Source organism: Schistocerca gregaria, chromosome 4 (genome assembly GCF_023897955.1).
Source record: "Schistocerca gregaria isolate iqSchGreg1 chromosome 4, iqSchGreg1.2, whole genome shotgun sequence".
Classification (NCBI taxonomy): Eukaryota; Metazoa; Arthropoda; class Insecta; order Orthoptera; family Acrididae; genus Schistocerca; species Schistocerca gregaria.
In genome coordinates this window covers 785,430,534-785,454,795 of record NC_064923.1, presented here as the reverse complement: position 1 = coordinate 785,454,795, position 24,262 = coordinate 785,430,534, and the positions used below count along the sequence as shown (strand labels likewise).

At 42.5% G+C, this 24,262-nt stretch overlaps 1 protein-coding gene across 2 annotated transcripts in view; it reads left to right on the top strand.

Moving 5' to 3' along the window:
* Positions 1-23,936, top strand: part of LOC126267436 (uncharacterized) — a 161,773-nt gene extending 137,837 nt beyond the window's left edge. Inside the window, exons 8-9 of one of the 2 annotated variants that reach the window (XM_049972695.1) lie at positions 18,830-18,992; positions 23,512-23,936. In XM_049972695.1, coding sequence (XP_049828652.1) covers positions 18,830-18,979 — 150 coding nt within the window. In that variant the 3' untranslated portion in view covers positions 18,980-18,992; positions 23,512-23,936. Of the gene's footprint in view, positions 1-18,829; positions 19,145-23,511 lie in introns of those variants that run through there. The other variant, XM_049972694.1, reaches the window with a different exon arrangement.
* The last annotated feature ends 326 nt before the right edge of the window (positions 23,937-24,262 follow it).

Genomic DNA, 24,262 nt, shown 5'->3' with positions numbered 1-24,262 from the left:
GTTGTTTGATAAAAAGTTAGAAACAAAATGAGGGGCTATGCGGTCTTTATTGCAGTTTCTCTCACGAACAGGAGTCCTACTGTGGCTGTTGTTGTGACCCCAGCTCAAATGTGATTTGGAAAAAAACCAAATTTGTCATGATAGAATATTCTTGGGTTTGTTGTGTTCACAAAATAACTTGAGTGTTTAAAAAAAATCAGGGTGTAAGTGCTGTTCCTGTAGAATATATAGACAATGGCTATGTCGTATGGAATCCTAAGACTGGAAAACTGTATGAAGCAGGAGATGTGGAATTTACATATCAGTGTGAAGACAAAAGAGTGGACACAAAAGGAGGAGGAATAGATTTAAATGTAGAAAAGCAAATTTTTGATGACGATGAAAAAAGAGAAGATCCAGAAGAAGATCAAAAACCATTTCACAAACCAAGATAACGTGTAAATTTGCCAAAGAGATTTTATGCTTGTCATGCTAAGATTGAATGTGGAGCCAAGGAAAATTTGATAAAGGGGAGAATAATCAAAGAAAAATGAAACAATGACTTTGGTGATTAAAGAAAGTACTATTGGAAAAGTAGTAGTTATCCTCTGTCAGGCACTGCACATTGAACTGCGGTGTAGTTGTGTAGACATAGAAAATGGATTTTCAAGAAAAAAGATAATGAAAAGAACAAAGGTAGGCTAGTTACAAATGTATGTCAACTTGATGAAGGAAAACTGGACTTCAAAGACTTTGTAGTTCTGTTGTAAGGACTAATTCCCCGAGTTCCTATTTTGGATTTCTAGCACAAGAAAATTTGATAATTATGACAGTTGATGTCAAAACAGCCTTTTTAAGTGGTGCTCTGAAAGAATTTAGTTTTCACGGAAGTTCCCGAGGGACGCAAAGCACCTGGGAAAATTTACTTCCTCAGATGGTCATTTTATGGATTGAAACAAGTTCCTTTGCAATGGAATAAGAAACTGAATGATGGTGTTTTTTTTTTTTTTTTTTTTTTTTTTTAAGAATGAGAAAGATCCAGCCGAAATCTGACCAACGTGTTTAAAAATGAGATACAGAGAAGAAAATGTATCTTTCTGTCCAGGTTGCCAAAGGAATTCTATTTGGAGAAAACATATATCAAATGAAAAATATCCTTCAAAAACTGAAAAAAAATTTTGACTTTTCAGAGTGAGCGAGGTAATGCAGTGGGTTGTACACTGGACTGACATTTGGGAGGACAACGGTCCAAACTCGTGTCCAGCCACCCAGATTTAGGTTTTCCGTGATTTCCCTAAATTGCTCCAGGCAAATGCCGGATGGTTCCTTTGAAAGGGCATGGCTGATTTCCTTCCCCATCCATGAAACAATCAGAGATTCTGCTCCATCTCTAATGACCTCAATGTCATCGGGACATTAAACCCAATTATCCTGTCTTCCTTCCTTCCTTCCTTTTGACTTTACAGTTGTTGAAGAACCCGACAGTGTTCCTTTGACTTGAAATCAAAAGAACAAAAGGTGATATTTTTATTCGCCAAGAAAAATGTGCTAAAGAAGTGGTGGAAGGCACCAGAATCGAAAACTGTTACAACAGCAATTTCCCCTTGTGGAGTAGTTGAAGAAATTTGACTTGGCATTTACAGTGAAACATGAAAGCAGATCAACAAGTAACCCAGATCACTCAAGAGACACGACCTGAAACGAACTTTAAGATACTTGAATTCAGTAACAGGAACGGAATATCCTACTCATAAGAAGAATAAGAACAAGAAATAGTTGCTTAATGTGATGCAGATTTCACAGACAGATTGGTGTTGCAAATAACAATGTGTGGTTGCACTATCTACTGCCAAAGCATAATACATATCTGCAGCTCAATGTTGATTGGAGTTAGATTTTTAAGACTCTCAGAAGTATTGCTGAATAACTACATGAAAATGTCACTGAGTGGATAACCAAAGTGCAGTAGCAATGATAAAATCGGATCAAATGTCAAGTAGCAGCAAACACATTGATGTGAATAATCATTTCGTCAGGAATGTATTGAATCGTGACTGGTTCATCCTTTTTCAGGTACTACTGTCAAAAAACTGAAAGAAAAGCTGGTGCTATAGGAAATTCAAAGCTTTTGTTTGTGTAATAGATATATCTGCAAAGACTCTGGCTAAAAAAGTTTTGTGGCATTACAACATATTGTTTTGTTTAAGAGAGTGTGTTGAAATTCTAAGAAAAAGATCATAGTAAACAAAAACAAAATGTGCCTGTTAATGCAAGACCTCTGTTGCTATTAATGCATTGTTTCTCTAATACACGGAGGTGAGAAGTCATGAGATGTATCCTAATATCGTTTCTGATCTCCTCTTGCCGAGCATAGTGCAGCAACTCCATGTGGCATGGACTCAACAAGTTCTTGGAAATCCCCTACAGAAATATTGTGCCATGGTGCCTCTATAGTTGTCCATAATCGCAAAAGTGTTACTGGTGCAGGAGTTTGTGCAAGAACTTATCTCTCGCCAGAATCATCCAGTGTATTCTTCAAATCAGTCACAAACAATTGTTTCCCAGTGACATGGTGCATTGTCATCCTTTAAAATTCTATCATTATTTAAGAACATGAAATCCATTCATGGCTGCAAATTGTCTCCAAGTTGCCAAACATAACCATTTCCAGTCAACGGTCGGTTCCGTTGGATCAGAGGACCCAGTCCATTCCATGTAAACATAGACCACATCATTATTATACATCCACCATCAGCTTGCCCAGTGCTTTGGTGACAACTAGAGTCCATGGCTTCATGGGGTCTACGCCACACTCGAACCCTACCATCAGCTCTTACCAACTGAAATTGGGACTCATCTGATCAGGTTTTCCAATCGTCTAAGGTCCAACCAATATGGTTGTGAGTCCACGAGAGGTGCTGCAGATCATGTCGTGCTGTTAGCAAAGGCACTTACGTTGGTTATCTGCTGCCATAGCCCATTAATGCCAGATTTCGCCTCAGTATCCCAACGGATACATTTGTCACACATCCCACTTTGATTTATGAAAGTAATTCATCTGGTATTGCTTGTCTGTTAGCACTTACAACTCTTTGCAAAAGCCATTGCTCTCGGCCATTAATTGGAGGCTGTAGGCCACTATGTTGTCCATGGTGAGAGGTAATGTCTAAAACTTGGTATTCTCGACACACTCTTGACATGGTGGCTCTCAGAATATTAAATTCTCTAACAATTTATGAAATGAAATGTCCCATGCATCTTGTTCCAACTGCCATTCTACATTCAAAGTCTGTTAATTTCCATCATGCAGCTATAATTACATCAGGTACCTTTCGTATGCATCGCTTAAATACAAATGATAATTCCAGCAGTACACTACCCTTTCATAAATCGTGTGTGCGATGCTACGAGCCTCAGTTTATGCACATATTGCTACCCTATGACTTTTGTCACCTCAGTCGAATATGAGTTGGTTACTATTTGAATAAGAAAATGAAGCCTGTTCTTTACAGACTTGTGCTCTAATGTACGCTTTTAAAATAAATAAATACCAAGAGTTTGTTTGTTATCTTGACAGAGTGCAAGCCTTTTGATCTGCCTAAATAACCTAGAATAATCACCAACCTCATACTCTTAATTGCTACAATGAAATGTCTTGCTACCTCAGGCAAATAGGAAGTTAAGGATATAAACAAACAACTGTTCTAATAGAAGTAGAATAAATTTATTGGGCTACTGATAATTGACATTTTCTTTTCAGAACAAGAACGGAAATATCAGGCATCAAAGTGTTCACAGTGTTAAGGTGGTAGATGCTTTTATTGTTGAATCCTAAAGAAAAGATCATTCCTTGGTTTTCGGCAGTGTCGTGAAAAGGCTAGAGTACTACACACCATATAGTGGCTATGTTGAGTCCAACGCAGGCATAACAAAAAGACTTTTAAACAAGTGAGCTTTTGGCCAAAAGAACCCCACCCACACACACACCCACACACACACACACACACACACACACACACACACACACACACACACACACACACACACACACACACACCCTGTCTCTGGGCTTTGAGTACAGACTGTAAACAGTTGCACGATGGGAGAAGCAACATGGGTAAGGAGGAGGAGGCTGGTCATGGTGGGGATAGGGTAGGGCATCTAGGTGCAATTGGGAGGTTAGGTGGGGGACGAGAGGTGGGAGAAGGCAGAAAAGGAGAAAGTAAGAAGACTGTGCATGCATTGGTGGAATAGAAGGCTATGTAATGTTGGGGTGGGAGCAGGGAAGGGGATAGGAGGGTGAAGAACAGTGGGTAATGAAGGTTGAGGCCAGGGGTTACAGGAATGTACCATATATTGGAGAGGAAGGAGACAGAAGGCACAAGCTGTGAAGCAATCACTGAAGTTAAGAATGTTATGTTGGACAGCAACTGGGAGGTCCAGCTGACTCTCAGCCACAGTTTGTGAATGGCCACTCATGCAGATAGACAGCTTGTCGATTGTCATACCTTCATAGAACAGAGCACAGTGGTTGCAGCTTAGCTTTTAGATCACACTACTGCTTTCATAGGTAATATTCCAATATTTCTTAACCTCATACCTTGCCTCACCATCATTCCCCATATCCTTCAACATACTAGGTAACCTTACATCTGCAGAAAGAACTGCAGTCCACCATCTGAAACCTGTCCCGACTTAATAACCCAACTTGTTGACAAAGGTTCAACCACTGAGGTTTTAAACCACAGACATTACATTGCAGAAGGCCTCCACCCACTATCAGATTTGTTCACCTACTAACCCTGCCACAGTGAACCCATTTCAAATATCCAACAGGACCTCCAGTCTCTCCTCAAATTCTCAAGCCTGTAAGCCTGTTCCAGAACCTCTCCCCATAGTTAGTCTACCAGCCTCCCCCCCCCCCCCCCCCCCCCCACACATCCATACATCTCCCTGTACTCCTACCTTTTACATGCTTCCTAAAGTCCATAACTGATCACCCAGGAAACACTATTGTTTCTGTTTGCTGTGCCTCCAGCCTCCACGGAGAGAATCCCTGCTCTCATAGACCAACACCCGGACCTACCCTCCTACATAAAAGACACAAACCTTTTCCTCCACTGACACTCCATAGTTCCTGATCCTTCAACATACAGTGCCCTACTCGTCATTATTGATGCCATCTGCCTTTAAACTAATGTTTCTAATGTCTGTGGCCCTATCACTGTTAAATATTACCTTTCCCAGTGCCTGATGGATTCCGAATCTACAACCTCCTTCCTTATCACTTTGACCAACTGTATCCTCGCCCCCACAATTACTTCCCCTTTGAAGGCATCACCTAGAAACAAGTTCATGGTACATCAGTGGGCGCACACGTGGCACCATCCTATGTCGTCTATCTACTCGTGGGCCATCTAGAGGACACTTCCCTAATCAGTCAGAATTCTAAATCCCTCACCTAGTTCAGATTCATTGATGACATCTTAATGATCTGTATCAAGGGTGAGAGCACCCTATACACATTTCTCCAGAACCTCAGCACTTTCTCCCCCATTTGCCTCACCTGGTCCTCCTCAACACAACAAGCCACCTTCTTTGATGTGACCACCACCTCAAAGATGGTTCTGTCAGTACCTCCATCCATATAAAACCTACCAACCACCAGCAGTGCCATCATTTCGACAGCTACCATCCATTCCATATGAAGTAGTCCCTTCTGTACAGATTAACCACCCATGGCTGTCGCATCTGTAGTGATGAGCAGTCCCTCTTCAAATATGCCAAGGGCCTCACTGAGGCCATCATAGACTGAAATTACCCCCTCCCCCGCCATTGTACAGAAACAGATCTCCTGTGCCTTATCTCTCCAATCACCCACTACCTGCTAAAGCCCCCACTGTCCTGCCACAAAGGAGCATTCCCCTCGTGGCTCAATACTGCCCAGGACTGGAGCAACCGAATCACATTCTCCACCTCTCGTTATGCCCTGAAATGCAGAATATCGTACCCACTACCCTCCCAACCCCTCCCACAGTGCCACAGTAGTATTCTGCTGCCTAATAAACATACACATCTCATCCATATCTACTCCACCCCTACTTCCATCCTCTTGCCTCATGGATCATATTCTTGTAATAGACCGGAAAGCAGTTGTAATATCAACAAGCTAAGTTGCAACCACTGTGCTGCATTCTATGTGGGCACGACAACCAACAAGCTGTCTGTCCGCATAAATGGTCACCGACAGACTGGCCAAGCGACAGCTGGACCACCCAATTGCTGAGCACACTGTCCAACTCAACGTTCTTCACTTCAGTGACAGCTTCACAGCCTGTGTCATCTGGATGCTCCCTACCAACATAAGCTTTCCTGAAATGTTCAGGTTGCACCTGCGTGCCATACTTTGTCCCGATCCTGTCCCATATGCTCGTGTGTGTGTGTGTGTGTGTGTGTGTGTGTGTGTGTGTGTGTGTGATGCCTTTTGGCCAAAATCTCACTTGTTTAGCAGTCTTTTTGTTGTGGCTGTCTGCATCTTAACATATGCCCCATATAATCGGTAACAATCTGTCCTTTTCATAACATTGCCATTGTTCCATCCCAGATTTCCATAATTCCATTCCATGGTTGTTATCCTTTTTATTTTTGTGAAAAGCTGCTGAGAATAATATGTAGACCCAAAAATCCACTTGATGTGTGTGCTATTTTTGTGCAGCCTGGTAAACATGTTTTCTGTAATAATGATACCACCATGAAAAATTCCCCTTTTCTGGTTTTCAGTGTAGTTCAGTTTTGCAAACCTGTAACTCCTAACTGGACTAACAATGACAAATCATCGGTTGAAACTGAAGAGTGCTGAATAATTTCATTTCCATTTCCAAAATGGTGAGCTCTCATAATCTTGTTTCAAATCGTGATAAGCTGCTTTGTCTTGGCTTGCCAAAACTGGTACCTTCAGGTAGTTTTAAAGGAGTCGTGCACATCTCTTATTAACTGCCCCTTGCCATGTAATAAGTTGTTGAAATGGATTGTTATGTCACCTACGAATGCTACGTCTTATATCAATTTTAAATCTCTAAAAAAAAAAAAAATACATTTCTCCCTGTTTCATATAGAGAAAAAAGAGATATTTTCTCACAAATAGGAAAGCTGGTGGTGAAACACCAGCAGTCTCTAAGCGATCATGAGCTTAATTCAACACACAGAAGTACGAACTCAAATCATTCCCGTCCCTGGCCACACCATGGGAGGAACGCCAGGCTAAGGATGGCAGCAGATCTTATTCGCCCCAGTACCTTGTATGTTCGAGAGCTGATAGGGAATCATTCATGACAGTGAAGCCTCAGTTTTTTGTTGAGCATTTAGAGGACAAGTTCGGGGAGGTGGAGGGCTTGTCCAAAATGAGACCTGGGTCAGTCTTAATCAAAACAGCATCCTCTGCCCAGTCACAGGAGCTACTCACTTGTGACAAGCTGGGGGATATTTCTGTAACCATCACACCCCATGAGAGCTTAAATATGGTCCAGGGTATCATATTTACACAGACATTCTTTTGCAGTCCAACGATGAGCTGCAAGCCAATTTAGAGCGGCGATGAGTACATTTCATTCAGTGTGTCCATTGGGGTCCGAAGGATAATCAGGTTGCCACCAGTGCCTTCATCTTGGCCTTTGAGGGTGATACATTGCCCGAGAAGGTCAAGGTGATGGTCTACTGGTGTGATGTGATGTAAAGCCCTATATCCCTCCCCCGATGCGGTGCTTTAAGTGCTGGAAGTTTGGCCATATGGCCATATGTCTTCCCGCTGTACTTCCAGCATCACATGCAGAGAATGCGGACGCCCATCACATCCCAGTACTCCATGTGCCCCACCTCCCATCTGTGTCAGCTGTGGAGAGCACCATTCGCCTTGCTCGTCTGACTGCAGGATTCTCCAGAAAGAAAGGGAAATCATGAAGTACAAGACGCTGGACTGACTGACCTACACTGAGGCTAAGAGAAAATTTGAACGCCTGCATCCTGTGCGTATGACATCGTCTTACAGTGCCGCTACAATGGTTCTGGCACCATCAGCTCCGTCAACCCAGGTCACCTCTCAGAGCTGGAAGACTACACCTACCCCCTTGATGGTGGGGGCATTTCCCTCCCTGTTGCTCCCATGCCACCTACTTCGGGAGCAACACCCTCCCAACCATCGGGGATGTCCATCCCCACTTCTAAGCCAGAGAAGCATAAGTCTTCTTCGGCTTCTCTTGCTAGGAAGGGGTCCCTTGGGTCACTCCCTTTCCAGGATTCTTTTAGTGGGAAAGACGACACCCGCCAGTGGCTGAAGAGCCCAAAAGCAACTGGTCGTAGGGCTTCACGCTTATCCTCAGTCCTGGAGACTGAGCCAGTGAAGTCCTCCCAGCCAGGGAAACCCAAGGAGCAGCAAGAGAAATCCATAAAGAAAACCCCTAAGACCAAGGAAATTGTGGTGACACCCACACCACCACTACCTACAAGTTCTGCGACTGAGGATGGGGTGGAGATTTTGGCATCCACTGAGGACCTAGATCTCTCCAGACCTTCAGACACAATGGATATAGACTGCTCAGACAATAAGTTTGTGGCAACAGGTGACTCGGAGGCGTAAACTGCCTCATTGAATGTTCCATGTCTTCCCAGTCTTCCTGTATCATCCTCCAGTGGAATTGCAGCGGTTTTTACCACTGCCTGGCTGAGCTATGTCAACTATTAAGCTTTACACTTGCTTTTTGCATTGCCCTCCAGGAAACCTGGTTCCCAGCAATGCGACCCCTGCCATCCGTGGCTGTGAGGGATATTACACAGGAACCGTAGTGACTGTAATCAAGTGTCAGGTGGAGTTAGCATTTATGTCCTAAACTCAGCTGTAGTGAACATGCACCCCTTCAAACCCCTCTTGACGCTGTGGTTGTCAGAATAAGGATGACACAGGAAATAACTGTCTACACTGATTGATCAACTTCCTAAACCTTTCCTATTTCTGGGAGATTTTAATGCCCATAACTCCTTGTAGGGTGGTACCATGCTTACTGGCTGAGGCAGAGATGTTGGAACTTTACTGTCGCAATTCGACCTCTGCCTCTTAAATACTGGGCCCACCACACATTTCAGTGTGGCTCATGGTAGTTACTCGGCCATCAATTTGCAGCCCAGGACTTCTCCCATCTATCCAATGGAGAGCACATGATGACTTGTGTGGCAGTGACCACTTCCCCATCTTCCTGTCATTGCCCCAGTGTCAAGCACATGGACGTCTGCCCAGATGGGCTTTGAAGAAGCGGACTGGGGAACTTCCACCTCTGCTGTCGCCGCTGAATCTCCCCCCCCCCCCCCCCCCCCACACACACACACACACACAAGGTAACATCGATGTGATGGTTGACCAGGTGACTAGCACAATTGTTTCCGTGGCAGAAAATGCGATCCCCCACGCTTTAGGGTGCCTGAGGTGTAAGGGTGGTCGCTGGAAGTCGCTGAAGCAAATAAGGAGCGTTGGCAAGCTCTACATTGGCATAAGAGACACCCTTCCCTGGAGCGCCTCATAGCCTTATAACGGCTCCGTGCCCGTGTTCGCTACCTTATCAAACAATGGAAGGAGGAGTGTTAGGAGAGATATGTCTCCACCATTGGGTGCCACATGTCACCTTCCCAAGTCTGGACAAAGATCAAAGATCTTTTTGGGTACCAGCTGTCCCCGGTGTTACCATACATGGCGAGTTATGCACCAATGCAGACGTGATTGCTGAGCACTTTGCTGGAGCACCTTTGCATCGGAGAATTACCCCCAGCATTTCGCACACTCAAACGGTGGCTGGAAGAGAACGTCCTCTCACTCACTTCACGCTGCAGTGAATCCTATAACGCCCCATGTACAGAATGGGAGCTTCTCAGTGCCCTTGCACATTGCCCCAACACAGCTCCTGGACCTGATCGCATCTACAGCCAGATGATTAAACATCTCTCATGTGACTACAAGTGACATCTTCTGGTTGTCTTCAACCGGCTCTCGTGCGATGGCGTCTTTCCATTGCAGTGGTGGGAGAGCACCATAATTCTGGTGCTCAAACCCAGTAAAAAATTGCTTGATGTGGATAGCTATCGGCCCATCAGCATCACAGACGTTCTTTGTAAGCTGCTGGAACGTATGGTGTGTCGGCAGTTGGGTTGGGTCCTGGAGTCACATAGCTTGCTGGCTCCATGTCAGGGCAGCTTCCGCCAGGGTCGCTCTACCACTGATAATCTTGTGTCCATCGAGTCTGCCATCCAAACAGTCTCTTTTTGACTTACGTAAAGCATACGACATGACTTGGCGACGACATATCCTTGCCACACTACGTGAGTGGGGTCTCGGGGGACTACTCCCGATTTTTATCCAAGACTGCCTGTGACTCCCTACTTTCTGTGTCCAAGTTGGTGACTCCGATAGGTCCATCCATATCCAGGAGAATGGAGTCCTGCAGGGCTCTGTATTGAGTGTCTCTCTATTTTTAGTGGCCATTAATGAGCTAGTAGCAGCTGTCAGGCCCTCCATCTCACCTTTTCTGTATGCTGCTCCAGTACTTTTGTTGCTGAACAGCGCCTCCAGGGAGCCATCCACAAGGCGCAGTCATGGGCTCTAGCCCATGGCTTCAGTTTTCAGGCGCAAAGTCGTGTGTCATTCACTTCCGTCGGCGTCGTACCGTTCATCTGGAACCCTCAATTTATCGTAATGGTGATCCACTCACTGTAGTGGAGACATATCAGTCCTAGGACTGGTTTTCGACACTGAATTGACTTGGCTCCCTCATCTTCGTCAGCTTAAGCAGAAGTGCTGGCAGCATCTCAATGCCCTCTGTTGCCTGAGCAACATCACTTGGGGTGCAGATCGCTGCACATTGCTGCAGCTCTACAGAGCCCTTGTCCAATCCCGAACTGACTACGGGAGTGTGGTTTATGGTTTGGCAGCACCTTAAGCATTGCATTTACTCAACTCTGTGCTCCACTGTGGGGTTCGATTAATGACAACAGCTTTTAGGACGAATCCAGTGACCAGCGTACTGGTGGAGGCTGGTGTCCCTCCACTGCAGATCAGACGTGCGCAGCTGCTCACCAGTTATGCAGCACACATTCATAGTTCCCCTGAGCATCCAAATTGACGTCTCCTTTTCCCACTCGCAGCTGTTCATCTCCCGCAATGGTGGCCCAGGTAGGGGCTAACAATTGTGGTTCTTCTCTCCGAACTGGAGTCCTTCCCTTTACCACCTCTACTTGTGGTCTGTTCATGTACGCCGCCATGGTAAACACCTCGGCCGCAGCTTTGTCTGGACCTTTTGCATTGCCCTAAGGACTCAGTTAACCCCACTGCTCTCTGCTGTCACTTCCACTTGGTTCTTGATGTGTTGCGAGGCTCTGAAACGATTTACACTGATGGCTCAATGGCTGATGGACATGTAGGTTTCGCATATGTTCATGGAGGACACATTGAGCAGCACTCCTTGCCAGTTGGCTGCAGTGTTTTCACTGCAGAGCTGGCGGCCATATCACATGCTCTTGAGTACATCTGCTCATGCCCTGGCGAGTCATTTCTCCTGTGTACTAACTCATTGTGCAGTCTACAAGCTATTGACCAGTGCTACCCCTGTCGTCCTCTGGTAGCGTCCATTCAGGAATCCATCTATGCCCTGGAACATTCCCGCTGTTCTGTGGTGTTTGTGTGGACCCCAGGACACGTCGGAACCCCAGCAACGAACTTGCCGACAGGCTGGCCAAACAGGCGACGCAGAATCTGCTTCTGGAGATAGGCATTTCCAAAGCTGACCTGCGTTCTGTCTTACACCGCAGGGTTTTCCGGCTTTGGGAGACAGAATGACATAACAGCTCACACAACAAACTGCGAGTCATTAAGGAGACTATGAATGTGTGGAAGTCTTCCATGCAGAGAATCAGTTGTCCTCTGCCGGCTCCGTGTTGGCCATACGTGGCTAATGCATGATTACCTATTCTGTCGCGAGGACCGGCCTCAGTGTTGCTGTGGCTCCAAAATGACAGTCGTCCACCTCTTGCTGGACTGCCCACTTTTAGCCGCTCTGCGGCAGACTTTTAACTTTCCCAGCACCCTGCCTTTGGTGTTGGGTGACAATGCCTCGAGAGCAGCTTTAGTTTTATATTTTACTCATGAGAGTGGGTTTTATATTTCTATGTAGGTTTTAGCGCATATCCTTTGCCCCTCTGTGTCCTCCACCCTAGTGCTTTCAGGGTGGAGGTTTTAATGTGTTACAGAGTAGCTGTCTTTCCCATTTTATTCTCATGGTTGGCAGCCACTGTAATCTGCTTTCATGTTTTACTCTCTTCTGTTTCTAGCATCTCTCTGTTGTTTTCTTGTACTCTTTTGTTCCTTTTAGTGTTCATTGTCTTCCCTTTGTTCTTGTGGCTTTTCCTCCCTTTCCATTTTGTGTTATATGTTTTGTCCATTTTATTCTCACACTTGTGGCATTGTTTTATTAGGAATAAGGGACCAATGACCTCGTAGTTTGGTCCCTTCTCCTGCCTTTAAACCAACCAACCAATCACAAATGGGAAAGAAAACATCACAAACTTTTGTCGAACTAATCGATGAACTGTTCTGTGGTTTAGTTACGTCCCCATACTCTGCTTCCTTATCTTTCAGGATTGCTGTGAATTGGCAGTCATTCAAACTTTGACACCACACAAAATTCGCACGTTTGACCACAACTTCCATTATGTCATGTAGTTCCACTCTTTCAGCACACATTGCCTCCTGGTAAATGAAGCAGTGAACAGTCAAAACATCTGTCCTAAATTTGCTTTTGAGTTTATTTTTTTAAATGACAGGCAAAACCTTGATAATGCTCAATGCATGATCTGTGGCTACAACATGGAGCTTGTCCAACAAGAAGTTCATACTATCCACTGATTGCCTACAGGAAGCTGAGCAGAGCGAGATTTATATAAAGTTCTTGGCCTTTTTCCTGAACTCTCTCTCTAAATTCACTGGTATGTCCACAATTTGACAAGACACTTTTTGCTTTGAAAGGCAAACCGCTTCAGTTACCTGCAACTCCCTTGGAAACACACATTTTGCAACTACTTCCTTAAAAAGTTTTAGGAGAGATTTCGTTAAAAATGGTTTGCCACTTGGTGCTATAATGTGAACGGCTTTGTAGTGTGCTCGAATTGCTGCTTCACTTGCCTTTTCTTCTCTATCATTTACCAGAAAAGTATTAACACATTACAGTGCATGAAATATGCTGCATATTTCTATGACTTCTGTTCTAAGAATTCTTTTTGAAACTTGTACCTCCTCGTATGTTTTAGTTTGGCTACTAGCTCTGTATGAGCTTTGCTTTCCACCTGCTTGTAGTGCACTGCTTGAAGACTTGGATAATTGGTATGTTGTACTTTCTCGCAGAGTTAAATACTTCAACATACATGGCACTGCATACGTCCATCCTCAGATAAAAATGTATCCTCCAACAAAGGCAAGGACTTCATTTCCAACTGTAGCTGTCTTTGAGCATGGATTATTGCATCAGCTGTAGCTTCATGTGGCCTCAGTGCAGTAAGCTGACTGTCTCCCATCACACAGGCTCGGAGCTGCTGCAGTGAGCGCTCTGCCTCCATGGGTACTGTTGGCACAGCCTGCTGCAGTCAGGAAGTTCACTGATTGGAGGAAGGGAAGACATACCAATTCTAGTAAGAGCATGCCTCACAGTACGCTGTGGTGTTAAAAGCCCACTTTGAGTTAAGAACAGCTTATCCTTTTCATTACTTTGTGAGTGTGGCAATGCTTTCAGTCTTCTTGTGAAGCTTGTTTCGTACCGCCCTGCATGTATGTGACTGGCATGAATCTTACTGCAGTCTTTACTAACAATCTTTGTTGTTGAGCTGCATGAGGATAACGATGAAATTATGTTCTGAGTGATTGTCAAGAAAGGCTCCTTAACATGCTTGTAATGTAATTAAGAATTATGCCAAGCGACCAAACTTGGTAGCTAAATAAAATTAGTCAATAAAATTATGGTTTCAGAATGAAATTTTCACTCTGAAGCGGAGTGTGCGCTGATATGAAACTTCCTGGCAGATTAAAACTATGTGCCCGACCGAGACTTGAACTCGGGACCTTTGCCTTTCGCGGGCAAGTGCTCTACCATCTGAGCTACCGAAGCACAACTCATGTTCGGTGCTCACAGCTTTACTTTGGAAGGTAGGAGACGAGATACTGGCAGAAGTAAAGCTGTGAGCACCAGACGTGAGTCGTGCTTCGGTAGCTCAGATGGTAGAGCACTTGCCCGCAAAAGGCAAAGGTCCCAAGTTCGAGTCTCGGTCGGGCACACAGTTTTAATCTGCCAGAAAGTTTCAAAATTATGGTTGCTGGTATGTGTTTTCTTAAAGTTATTTTACTGTCATCATAATATTAGGTCAGCTTTGTCACTTGGCCAAAGAAGTTTGCCCTTGACAATAGCTTACCTTGCATTAAGGGATTATTGTAGCATTTGTTGCTTAATATCAAGAAAAAGATAAGTTTGGTTACACATGCTGCTTGTACAGGGTGATTCAAAAGTAACTGTACACAACTAGTTGGTGTAGTGTATGTATCAGAATAAGTGTAAAATGTGAAATAAAGTTTTGTCTAAAATTGCTTTATCTCAAAATTATGCAGTAGAGTAGGGATCACATTTGCAACAGAAAATGGTCCAAAATTCAATACAACTACATGTTGTGCATTTATGCTAGAACATATTTAAAATGACCTTACATGTAGACGAAGGCAGTGACTTGCTAGATGTCTTACCATTCTCAGAATGGTGCATTCTTATTTGCAACATGAAACGCAAGTTCCCTGAAGTGGCCCCAAGTCCAGAGATCTGGCACGCCAAGCATCTGGTCCTGCACGACTCTATTCACTTACCATGATAAGCAACATTGAGATACTCACCTGCCTCGCAACTGAAATGTGCAGAGGCCCCATCATGCGTAAACAGTACGCTGGTTTGTATAGTGCGTGGGACCTCATTATACAGACCACCCAATACGTGTTCCAAAAAATTGCCAATTCTCTTTGACAGGCACGTGCTGTGGAATAACGTGTGGTCCAAGTAATTTGTCCACAGTACCACAGTAATTGTTCATTGAAATATGATGTAGATATCCTTATACTGTAGTCATGTGAAGTTCTCGTACACCCGCATGTGCATGTTACGAATGTTCACAATACAGCATGGATAGAGGGGCTCTCATCTGTAAACAGTAACTGAAGACATAGCTTGCAGGTGTCACTCCTGTACCTTCTACAGGTGAAATGGGTGGAATTGCTGTTCTATAGCAGGTGCCATACAGTTGATTGATGAACCTCTACAGTGGCACTTACACAGCAGGTACTTGTCATTGGATCTTCAGCTTTCATTTCCAGGGTGTTGAGAACATCCACTCCATCCAGTTTAGGCCAACCTAACCATGGCTCATCTTGAATTGCGTGTTCCCTATAACACCTGCCCACAGCTGTGAAAGTCTGATGGTTTGGTGCTCTTCTGTTTAGAAACATTTCCATATACTGTCATCCTGCTGCTCGTGCATTGCCTTTTACTCCGGCATGCAGAAGGTGTGTGCCCACATATCCACCATTTGAGTACGCCATCATCTACATCTACATCCATACTCCGCAAGCCACCTGACGGTGTGTGGCTGAGGGTACCCTGAGTATCTCTATCAGTTCTCCCTTCTATTCCAGTCTCATATTGTTTGTGGAAAGGAGGATTGTCGGTATGCTTCTGTGTGGGCTCTAATCTCCCTGATTTTATCCTCGTGGTCTCTTCGCAAGATATACGTAGGAGGGAGCAATATACCGCTTGACTCTTCGGTGAAGGTATGTTCTCGAAACTTTAACAAAAGCCCGTACCGAGCTACTGAGTGTGTCTGCTGCAAAGTCTTTGACTAGAGTTTATCTATCATCTCTGTAACACTTTCGCGATTACTAAATGATCCTGTAACGAAGCGCCACCACTGACAGAATGAATGTACACAGTAGGACTGGTGGTGCTACTCTACAACAACATCATAGTGTACAATGGGCAACATTGAAATCAAGTAAACAAAGGCATTTTATGTCAGAATCAACCGAGGTGTGTAGATGGGTGTACAGAGAAACGTCAGTCGATATGACGATGAACACGAGATGCCAAAAGCTCATTATGTAATGCCAACCACAAATGTCATTATGCATCATAACTCAGAAATTAAGCAATTTCAGACAAAACTTAATTTATTGCCCTCTTATTTTGATGATTACAAGGGCGTACCCAAAACTAGGCAAAACAACCTTATTCCCTTCAAATTCTCTCCATTACAGCTAATACATTTGTCCCACCATTGCTTCTGCTGTTCAAAACATTCTTTGTCATCATCTCTCGAAATGGCTGACAACTCATCCCTCCCTATTGACTTCTTCATTGTTGTCAAATTGGTGTCCTTTCATGCCCTTTTCCCGTGGAAATAAGAAAAAGATGCATGGAGCCAGGTCAGGGAAGTAAAGTGCATGGTGTAGTGGAACCATGCCATTTTTAGCCGAAAACTGTCTAACAGAGATGGTTGTGTGTGCAGGTGCATTGTAGTTGTGGGAGAACCAGTCTCCTGTCTGCCACAAACCGGGTCTTTTTTGACAAACATTGTGGCGCAATCTTCTTAAAACTTCCAATAAAAGATCTGATAGACTATGAGCACAAGCTCTCAAACTTTTTCAATATTTTCGCTCATTTGGCCAGTTGATGGATGTCCCGAACTAGGTATGTCATCAATCGACATGTCACCATTTTTAAATCTTGCAAGCCACTCGTGCACTTCAGTTTTTCCCATAGTATTATCTTGGTAAGCTGTTTTCAACACTAAAACAGTTTCAGCAGCATTTTTACGGAGTAGAAAACAAAATTTCACACTGCACGTTGTTTACTTACACTTGTCATCATAAAACTGAAACAAGAACAGAACAACCCCTGCAAAAACAGTCATTACAGATGTACAGAAAAAGCCAGGTCGCCAACACAGGTAGCATTGAATTGGCAGTGAACTTCACTATACACACTTAGTGACAGAAATGCCTACTGCACAAGCTCCGCCCATGGCAATATCGCTCCCTCCCCCCCCCCCCCCCCCCCCCCCCCACACACACACACACACACACACACACACACACACACACACACACACACACACACACACACTCTCTCGCTCTCTCTCTCTCTCTCTCTCTCTCTCTCTCTTCCCCCCTCGTACATTAAACCTGTGTCACCTTATGTATCTCACTAGACTTACGTTGGAGATGGTTATTGAAACAAAGTCGTAATTTGGGCACCAATTTAAACAAAAGACTGAATTTGTTTCATTACAAATACAAACAGTACTTACAATTACTTTTAATGGTCAAATTGTTTTCCATCCTCATTTAAACACCTTTGAAGTCTCTTTGGAACTCTGTTACATACTCTGTCGCTTAGTGTAATATCACTGTTTTGTGTACGTAGCCTTTTAGTCCAGCAATGGTCTGATGCTTTTGAGAATAAATAAGAGTTCTTGACGACACCCCATAGGAGGAAGCCCATGGGCATGATATCTGGTGAATGTGGAGGCATGTCAGTATCTGCCCTTCAACCAACCGCTTTGGAAAGTTTCTTTTAATAAATTGCAGATGGGAGTGGCATAATGTGGTGGAGCACCATTGTGTTGAGAGTAAATTTCTGTAAAGTTTTCAGCACCACATAATTCTGAAGCATATCCAAATAGTTATCACCAGTCACTGTTCGTTCAAAAAATGGTCCGAGTACACCAAATGAATATATTGCCCCGCTCCAAACACCCAGACCAGATTGATTTAGTGGTTTTTCTAACAAAAGATTTTGATTGTCAGTATACCAGTAAGTGCAGATACGTCTGTTACCTTGTCCACTTAACTTAAAATTGGCCTCGTTAGACCATGCAGTGTTGTTGAACAGGTTGGCATCATATTTCTGTGTGTCAACCATCAGTTGAAATTCAAAGACGTTGATTTGAATCATCTTAAAGTAACCCATGCCGTTAATGTGGAATGTAAATGTTAAACTTCTGTTTGTGTAACATTTCTTGCTGTGACCTTCATGATAAATCTTGCTCAATTGCTAATTGTCTGGTCAATTTTCATGGACTCTGGGTCACAGCTAAACTTAGGTGCAATCCATTTTTGTCAGTTGTGACTTGTTGGGCAGCCAGCTCTTGTTGCATCCATAACAAATCCATGTTCTTCAGATCTATCTCGTACATCATACACTGTTTGTGTAGAAGGTGGTTTTGATCTAGAGTGTCTTCCCCTTTCATTAACAGCTTCACTAGCACAACATTTTATAAAATGTTTTTAACACAAAAATCCTTTCTTCGTTCATTAACATCATGACAGTTTGGAAAAATTCAGCAGTAAACATGTCTCACACATCACTTTCAACAATTTACTTGCTTAATTATTGTTTGTCATTATATTGTATACCAACTTGACAAGATGTAATGATCACCATTTGGTAATAACAACTTAATGGGTTAAAACTTCTTAGTTCTGTGTCTTGCTATTACTTCATTTTCTTTTAACCAAATGTCCAGCGACTTTTGCGCCGCCGCCCCCCCCCCCCCCCCCCCTCTCCCCCGTAGACTAAATCTTGTTGCTTCTGTTTCATGAAACAGTTTTGCCAAACAGTGGGTCAGTAGTGTGTAATGTCCATTGTTGTTACAAAACAATAAAATATTAGCTTATTAACATTTTTGTGGTATGCAGTGTATTCATTTTTTTCCATTATATCAATTTTGATTGCAGGACTGTACAGAGAACATAAGTGGATGTTGTGTAACGGAAGACAGTGGTTATACACATTACAAGAGAGATGTTTCAAGAAAGAACCCTGGATTATTGGTTAAAGTGAGAAATGAATATGCTGTTGATAGACATATGTACACAGGAATCTAAAATTGTTTTTATGGTCAGTTGAAAGCTTATAAACTGTCTAGACTGATTTGTGCCTTTGATATATCCTTTTTGTTAGCCTTGTCTGCTCTTATTAAGTCAGTTTTAAATGAGCACTTATATTTTGTGAGAATTCTCCTGCTAATTATACACAGTGATTTGAAGTTATTTACAATACTTAAGTACTGGTACTGTGAATTATTCCCCATCCCCCCCCCCTCCCATCTCTCACTCCTGTGTGTGTGTGTGTGTGTGTGTGTGTGTGTGTGTGTGTGTGTGTGTGTGTGTGTGTGTGTGTGTGTGTGGGTGGGTGTGTGTGTGTGGGGGGGGGGGGGGGACATAAGGAGGACATTTTTTAATTTAATTGATACAATTCTTTGTGTAGCATGCATCTAATTGGTACGGAAAGTTTCTCCCAACTATAGGAAACTTAATTTCTGCTCAGTTATTAATAATAATAATGTATTACAAGAAAGATTTTCTGGCCAGTACTTAGTGCTATGAGGGGACATTTTCAGTGCTGCCAATAGACGCATGAAAAAATATACACAGTCCTAGCTTCCGTAACTATTCATACTCTGCACGCCACCTGATGGTGTGTGGTAGAGGGAACTTTAAGTACCTCTATCAGTTCTCCCTTCTATTCCAGTCTCATATTGTTCATGGAAAGAAAGACTGTAGGTATGCTCTGTGTGGGCTCTAATCCTCATGGTCTCTTCGCGAGATATACATAGGAGGGAGCAATATACTGCTTGACTCCTCGGTGAAGTTATGTTCTCGAAACCTCAACAAAAGCCCATATCGAACTACTGAGCGTCTCTCCTGTAGAGTCTTCCACTGGAGTTTATCTATCACCTCCGTAACGCTTTCGCGATTACTAAATGATCCTGTTACGAAGCGCGCTGCTCTCTGTCGGATCTTCTCTATCTCCTCCATCAACCCCACCTGGTACGGATCCCGCACTGGTGAGCAATATTCAAGCAGTGGGCAAACAAGTGTAATGTAACCTACTTCCTTTGTTTTCGGAGTGCATTTCCTTAAGATTCTTCCAATGAATCCCAGTCTGGCATCTGCATTACTGACTATTAATTTTATATGATCATTCCATTTTAAATCGCTCCTAATGCCTACTCCCAGATAATTTATGGAATTAACTGCTTCCAGTTGCTGACCTGCTATATTGTAGCTAAATGATAAATGATCTTTCTTTCTATGTATTCACAGCACATTACACTTGTCTACATTGAGATTCAATTGCTATTCCCTGCACCAGCGTCAATTTGTTGTAGATCCTCCTGCATTTTCCATTGTTACAACCTCTCGATATACCACAGCACCATCCGCAAAAAGCCTCAGTGAATTTCCGATGTCACCCACAAGGTAATTTATGTATATTGTGAATAGCAAAGGTCCTACGACACTCCCCTGCGCCACACCTGAAATCACTCTTACTTTGGAAGACTTCTCTCCATTGACAATGACATGCTGCATTCTGTTATCTAGGAACTCAGTCCAATCACACAATTGGTCTGATAGTCCATATGCTCTTACTTTGTTTATTAAACGACTGTGGGGAACTGTATCAAACGCCTTGCGGAAGTCAAGAATCACGGCATCTACCTGGGAACCCATGTCTATGGCCCTCTGAGTCTCGTGGATGAATAGGGAGGAGGAAAGAGAGGAGTGGGTTGGGGCAGATTAAAAAAGAAGAGCAGGTCACTCAGACCTTATGGTGAGACGAACACACCTGTAATGAGGATGAATGTAGACAAAAAATGTCTCCTCAGCATAAATTTAAATTAAACAAACTTTATATGCTTCATTTTGATTACCATTATGCAGGGTCATGTTCGATTTTCACCAACCCATTTTCCATAAAAACACACAATACCTTTAGACAAGCTTTGTTGACCTATATGATTGTTGTTCTTTCAGGTTTGTTTTTTAAGTTTTCGTAGTTTCAGTAGTAGTAGTAAGTTACTGATAAATTTCTGTTGCTAAATCATATAATTTATAAATTAAAAACTATGTAGACTATGCTTGATTAAGAGTGGTGATATATATTCTATAATTATGACCACATCAGTCTTACTGCCTTGTTCACTGGAAAAAAACAAAAACGAAGGGTGGAGAATGCTTGAAAAAAAGGGGAAGAGGGGGAGGGGGGGATTTGCCACATATCTTTCACTTGATACTGATTGACAGATGGATCCACAATTTTTCCATTTTTTCTCTTCTCTGATATTTGAGAAAGTACGAGGGCAAGTCAATTATTATCCGCAAAGTAGTTATAAAATTTTATTGTAATCAAATAGGTAACTTAACAAGAACATCATTTTTTAAAATTCAGTTTCTGGAGCATTTCAGAAGTGTGGGCAGCAGTATGCAGACGGGCATTGTCGTGCAACAACACAACACCTTTTGACAGCAAACCTCAGTGTTTGCTTCAAACTGCAGGCTTTAGCCTGGTAGTAAGCATTTCACAGTAACGTATACTGTTTGGTGTTGTGCCCTTTTCCCCATAATGTTCCAGTACTGGACTTTGTGTGTCCCAAAAAACCATAAGCATCGGTTTTCCTGCTGACGGTTGGGTCTTGAACTTTTTATTGCATCGCGAATTTGGATGTTTCTATTCCATACTCTGCCATTTACTCTCCGGCTTCTAATGATGGATCCATGTTTTGTCACCAGTAATGATCATGTCTAAGAAGTTGTCCCTTTCGTTATCATAGTGATCCAAATGTTTTTTGATGTCCAAGCGTGTTTGTTAATGCAACTGCGTGAGTTGTTTTGGGACTCATCTTGCACAAACGCTATGAAACCCAAGTCTGTTGTGGATAATTTTGTAGGCAGAACCGTGACTAATTTGCAGTGTCAATAGTTAATTATCTGTCTAAGAGTATTATTTCACAGTAATGCTCAGTGGTTTCTTCATTTGTGTCTGTAAACGATCATCCGCTCCTTCATCGTGCGTAACATTTGTGCAACCATTTCGGAATTTTTCCATCCATTCATAGACACTCCGTTGTGGCAAAACACTGTTCCCGTACAGTACTGAAAGTCTTCAATGAATTTCGGCCCCTGATACATCTTCCGACCACGAGAAACAGATCACTGAATGTTGCTCTTCTTTGGTGCAAATAGACAGCAGAGCAGCCATGATTAACAGCACGGCAGCAGTAATGAAACTAACCTAACAGCTTGACAATCGCAAAGATATAACAACAAATAAACAAAGCATGCATCATCAACGTAAAACTACAGTACTACCAAAATAAACAAAAATATAACTAAATTGCGGATAATAATTGACTTATCCTCGTATTGTATGTAGAATTAAAATGTGCATCATAATACACAGTGGGGGATCCACTCAGAAATAAGATATAGTAAAGATTCATAGCAGACAGAAGTTAAAAATTATGCCAGTAACTGTTTAATCGTTTCTGAAAGTATTATTTAGTAGAGTTTTGAAATGAGGTTGGCACATTTGTTTCAGACTTGAAAGAATGGCACAGAAGACAAAACGTGTACAAAAATATTTTAAAAAATACTAAAGGTACTTGCAATGAAGGAGCAAATAGGATAATGTAATTCAAAAACAATTTATCATTTACTTATATTAAAAACAAAGATTCCAAGACTTACCAAGCGGGAAAGCGCCGGTAGACAGACACACACACACACACACACACACACACACACACACACACACACACACACACCAAAAAAAAAAAAAAAAAAAAATTTCGAGCTTTGGCAACCGGCGGCTGCTTCGTCAGGAAAGAGGAAAGGAAAAGGAAAGATGAAAGGATGTGGGTTTTAAGGGAGATGGTAAGGAGTCATTCCAATCCCGGGAGCGGAAAGACTTACAAGGATAGATATATACTCGCGCGCGCACACACACATCCATCCATACATACACAGACACAAGCAGACATATTTAAAGGCCAAATATGTCTGCTTGTGTCTGTGTATGTATGGATGGATGTGTGTGTGTGCGCGAGTATATACCTAGCCTTTTTTTCCCCCTAAGGTAAGTCTTTCCGCTCCCGAGATTGGAATGACTCCTTACCCTCTCCCTTAAAACCCACATCCTTTCATCTTTCCTCTTCCTTCCCTCTTTCCTGACGAAGCAGCCGCTGGTTGCGAAAGCTCGAAATTTTGTGTGTGTGTGTGTGTGTGTGTGTGTGTGTGTGTGTGTTATTTTATTGTGCCGGTCTACCAGCGCTTTCCCGCTTGGTAAGTCTTGGAATCTTTGTTTTTAATATATTTTCCCATGTGGAAGTTTCTTTCTATTTTATTTTATCATTTACTTATGTCTTTTTGTCCATTGCACCCATTTTGCTTTTGTTACTTCATGTTTAGATTATTGAGAACTAATGAAAAAAATCCTTCGATTTGCCAACCACAAGAGGTGTAGAAGAGATAAAAGGATGTAATTGTTTCCTGTAATGTAACTATCTTTATTTGCTTATTTAAGACACTTTTTCTTCTCAGCATCTTATTTTTTTTTAAAAAATATCTTTTAACAGGCAAAGAATTCAGGGATCAGCACAGAAGGGGAATGTAACTTCTGCTTGTAAGAAGTTGACATACACATATATAGGTAATATCAGACACCACTGCATAAAATAGTTTGTGGTAAGAGTGGCAAAAATTTGACGCTTGTCAGCTTATGTTTGGACTTCAGTTTAGCATGAAAAGTGACCGTTTTTTAGTGTGATTAGTTGTTGTTCAGCTAAAGGCATGTACATATTGTTGCACCATACATGTTGCTCATTAAATACAATGTCTAATATGTAACAGTTAATTCTAGTGTAATTTTTTCATATTTAAAGTTGTATGGCATGATGCTTTAAGCATGTGATGGCCGTAGTCAACTACCAGATATGCAAGGACATTGTCTACATTTACCATTGGTTGAAAGAATAAAGTGTCTGTAGCAGTGTAGCATTCACATCAGTTACAGCTGCACGAAAATGCATGCTGTATCTCATTCTTTACAGTTATTTCACTTTGTGCAAAATGATGCATGTTTTCCTAAAATAGTCCTTATTATTCTCATATGACCATTTTTTTCTTTCTTTTTGAATGTGAGGTTTGTGAAGTTCTATCTGTTTTGGCTTTTGGATAATACAGCATAGTTTTGTTTATGATTTTTATTTTTATTTTTTTTCAAGTAGCCCAGAAATTACAAAATACTCCTGGCACTGCTACCACCAGTGACTTGAGATTCAGCACTGTTTCTACCACTCATAAGTTGGGAATAATTTTATCACCACA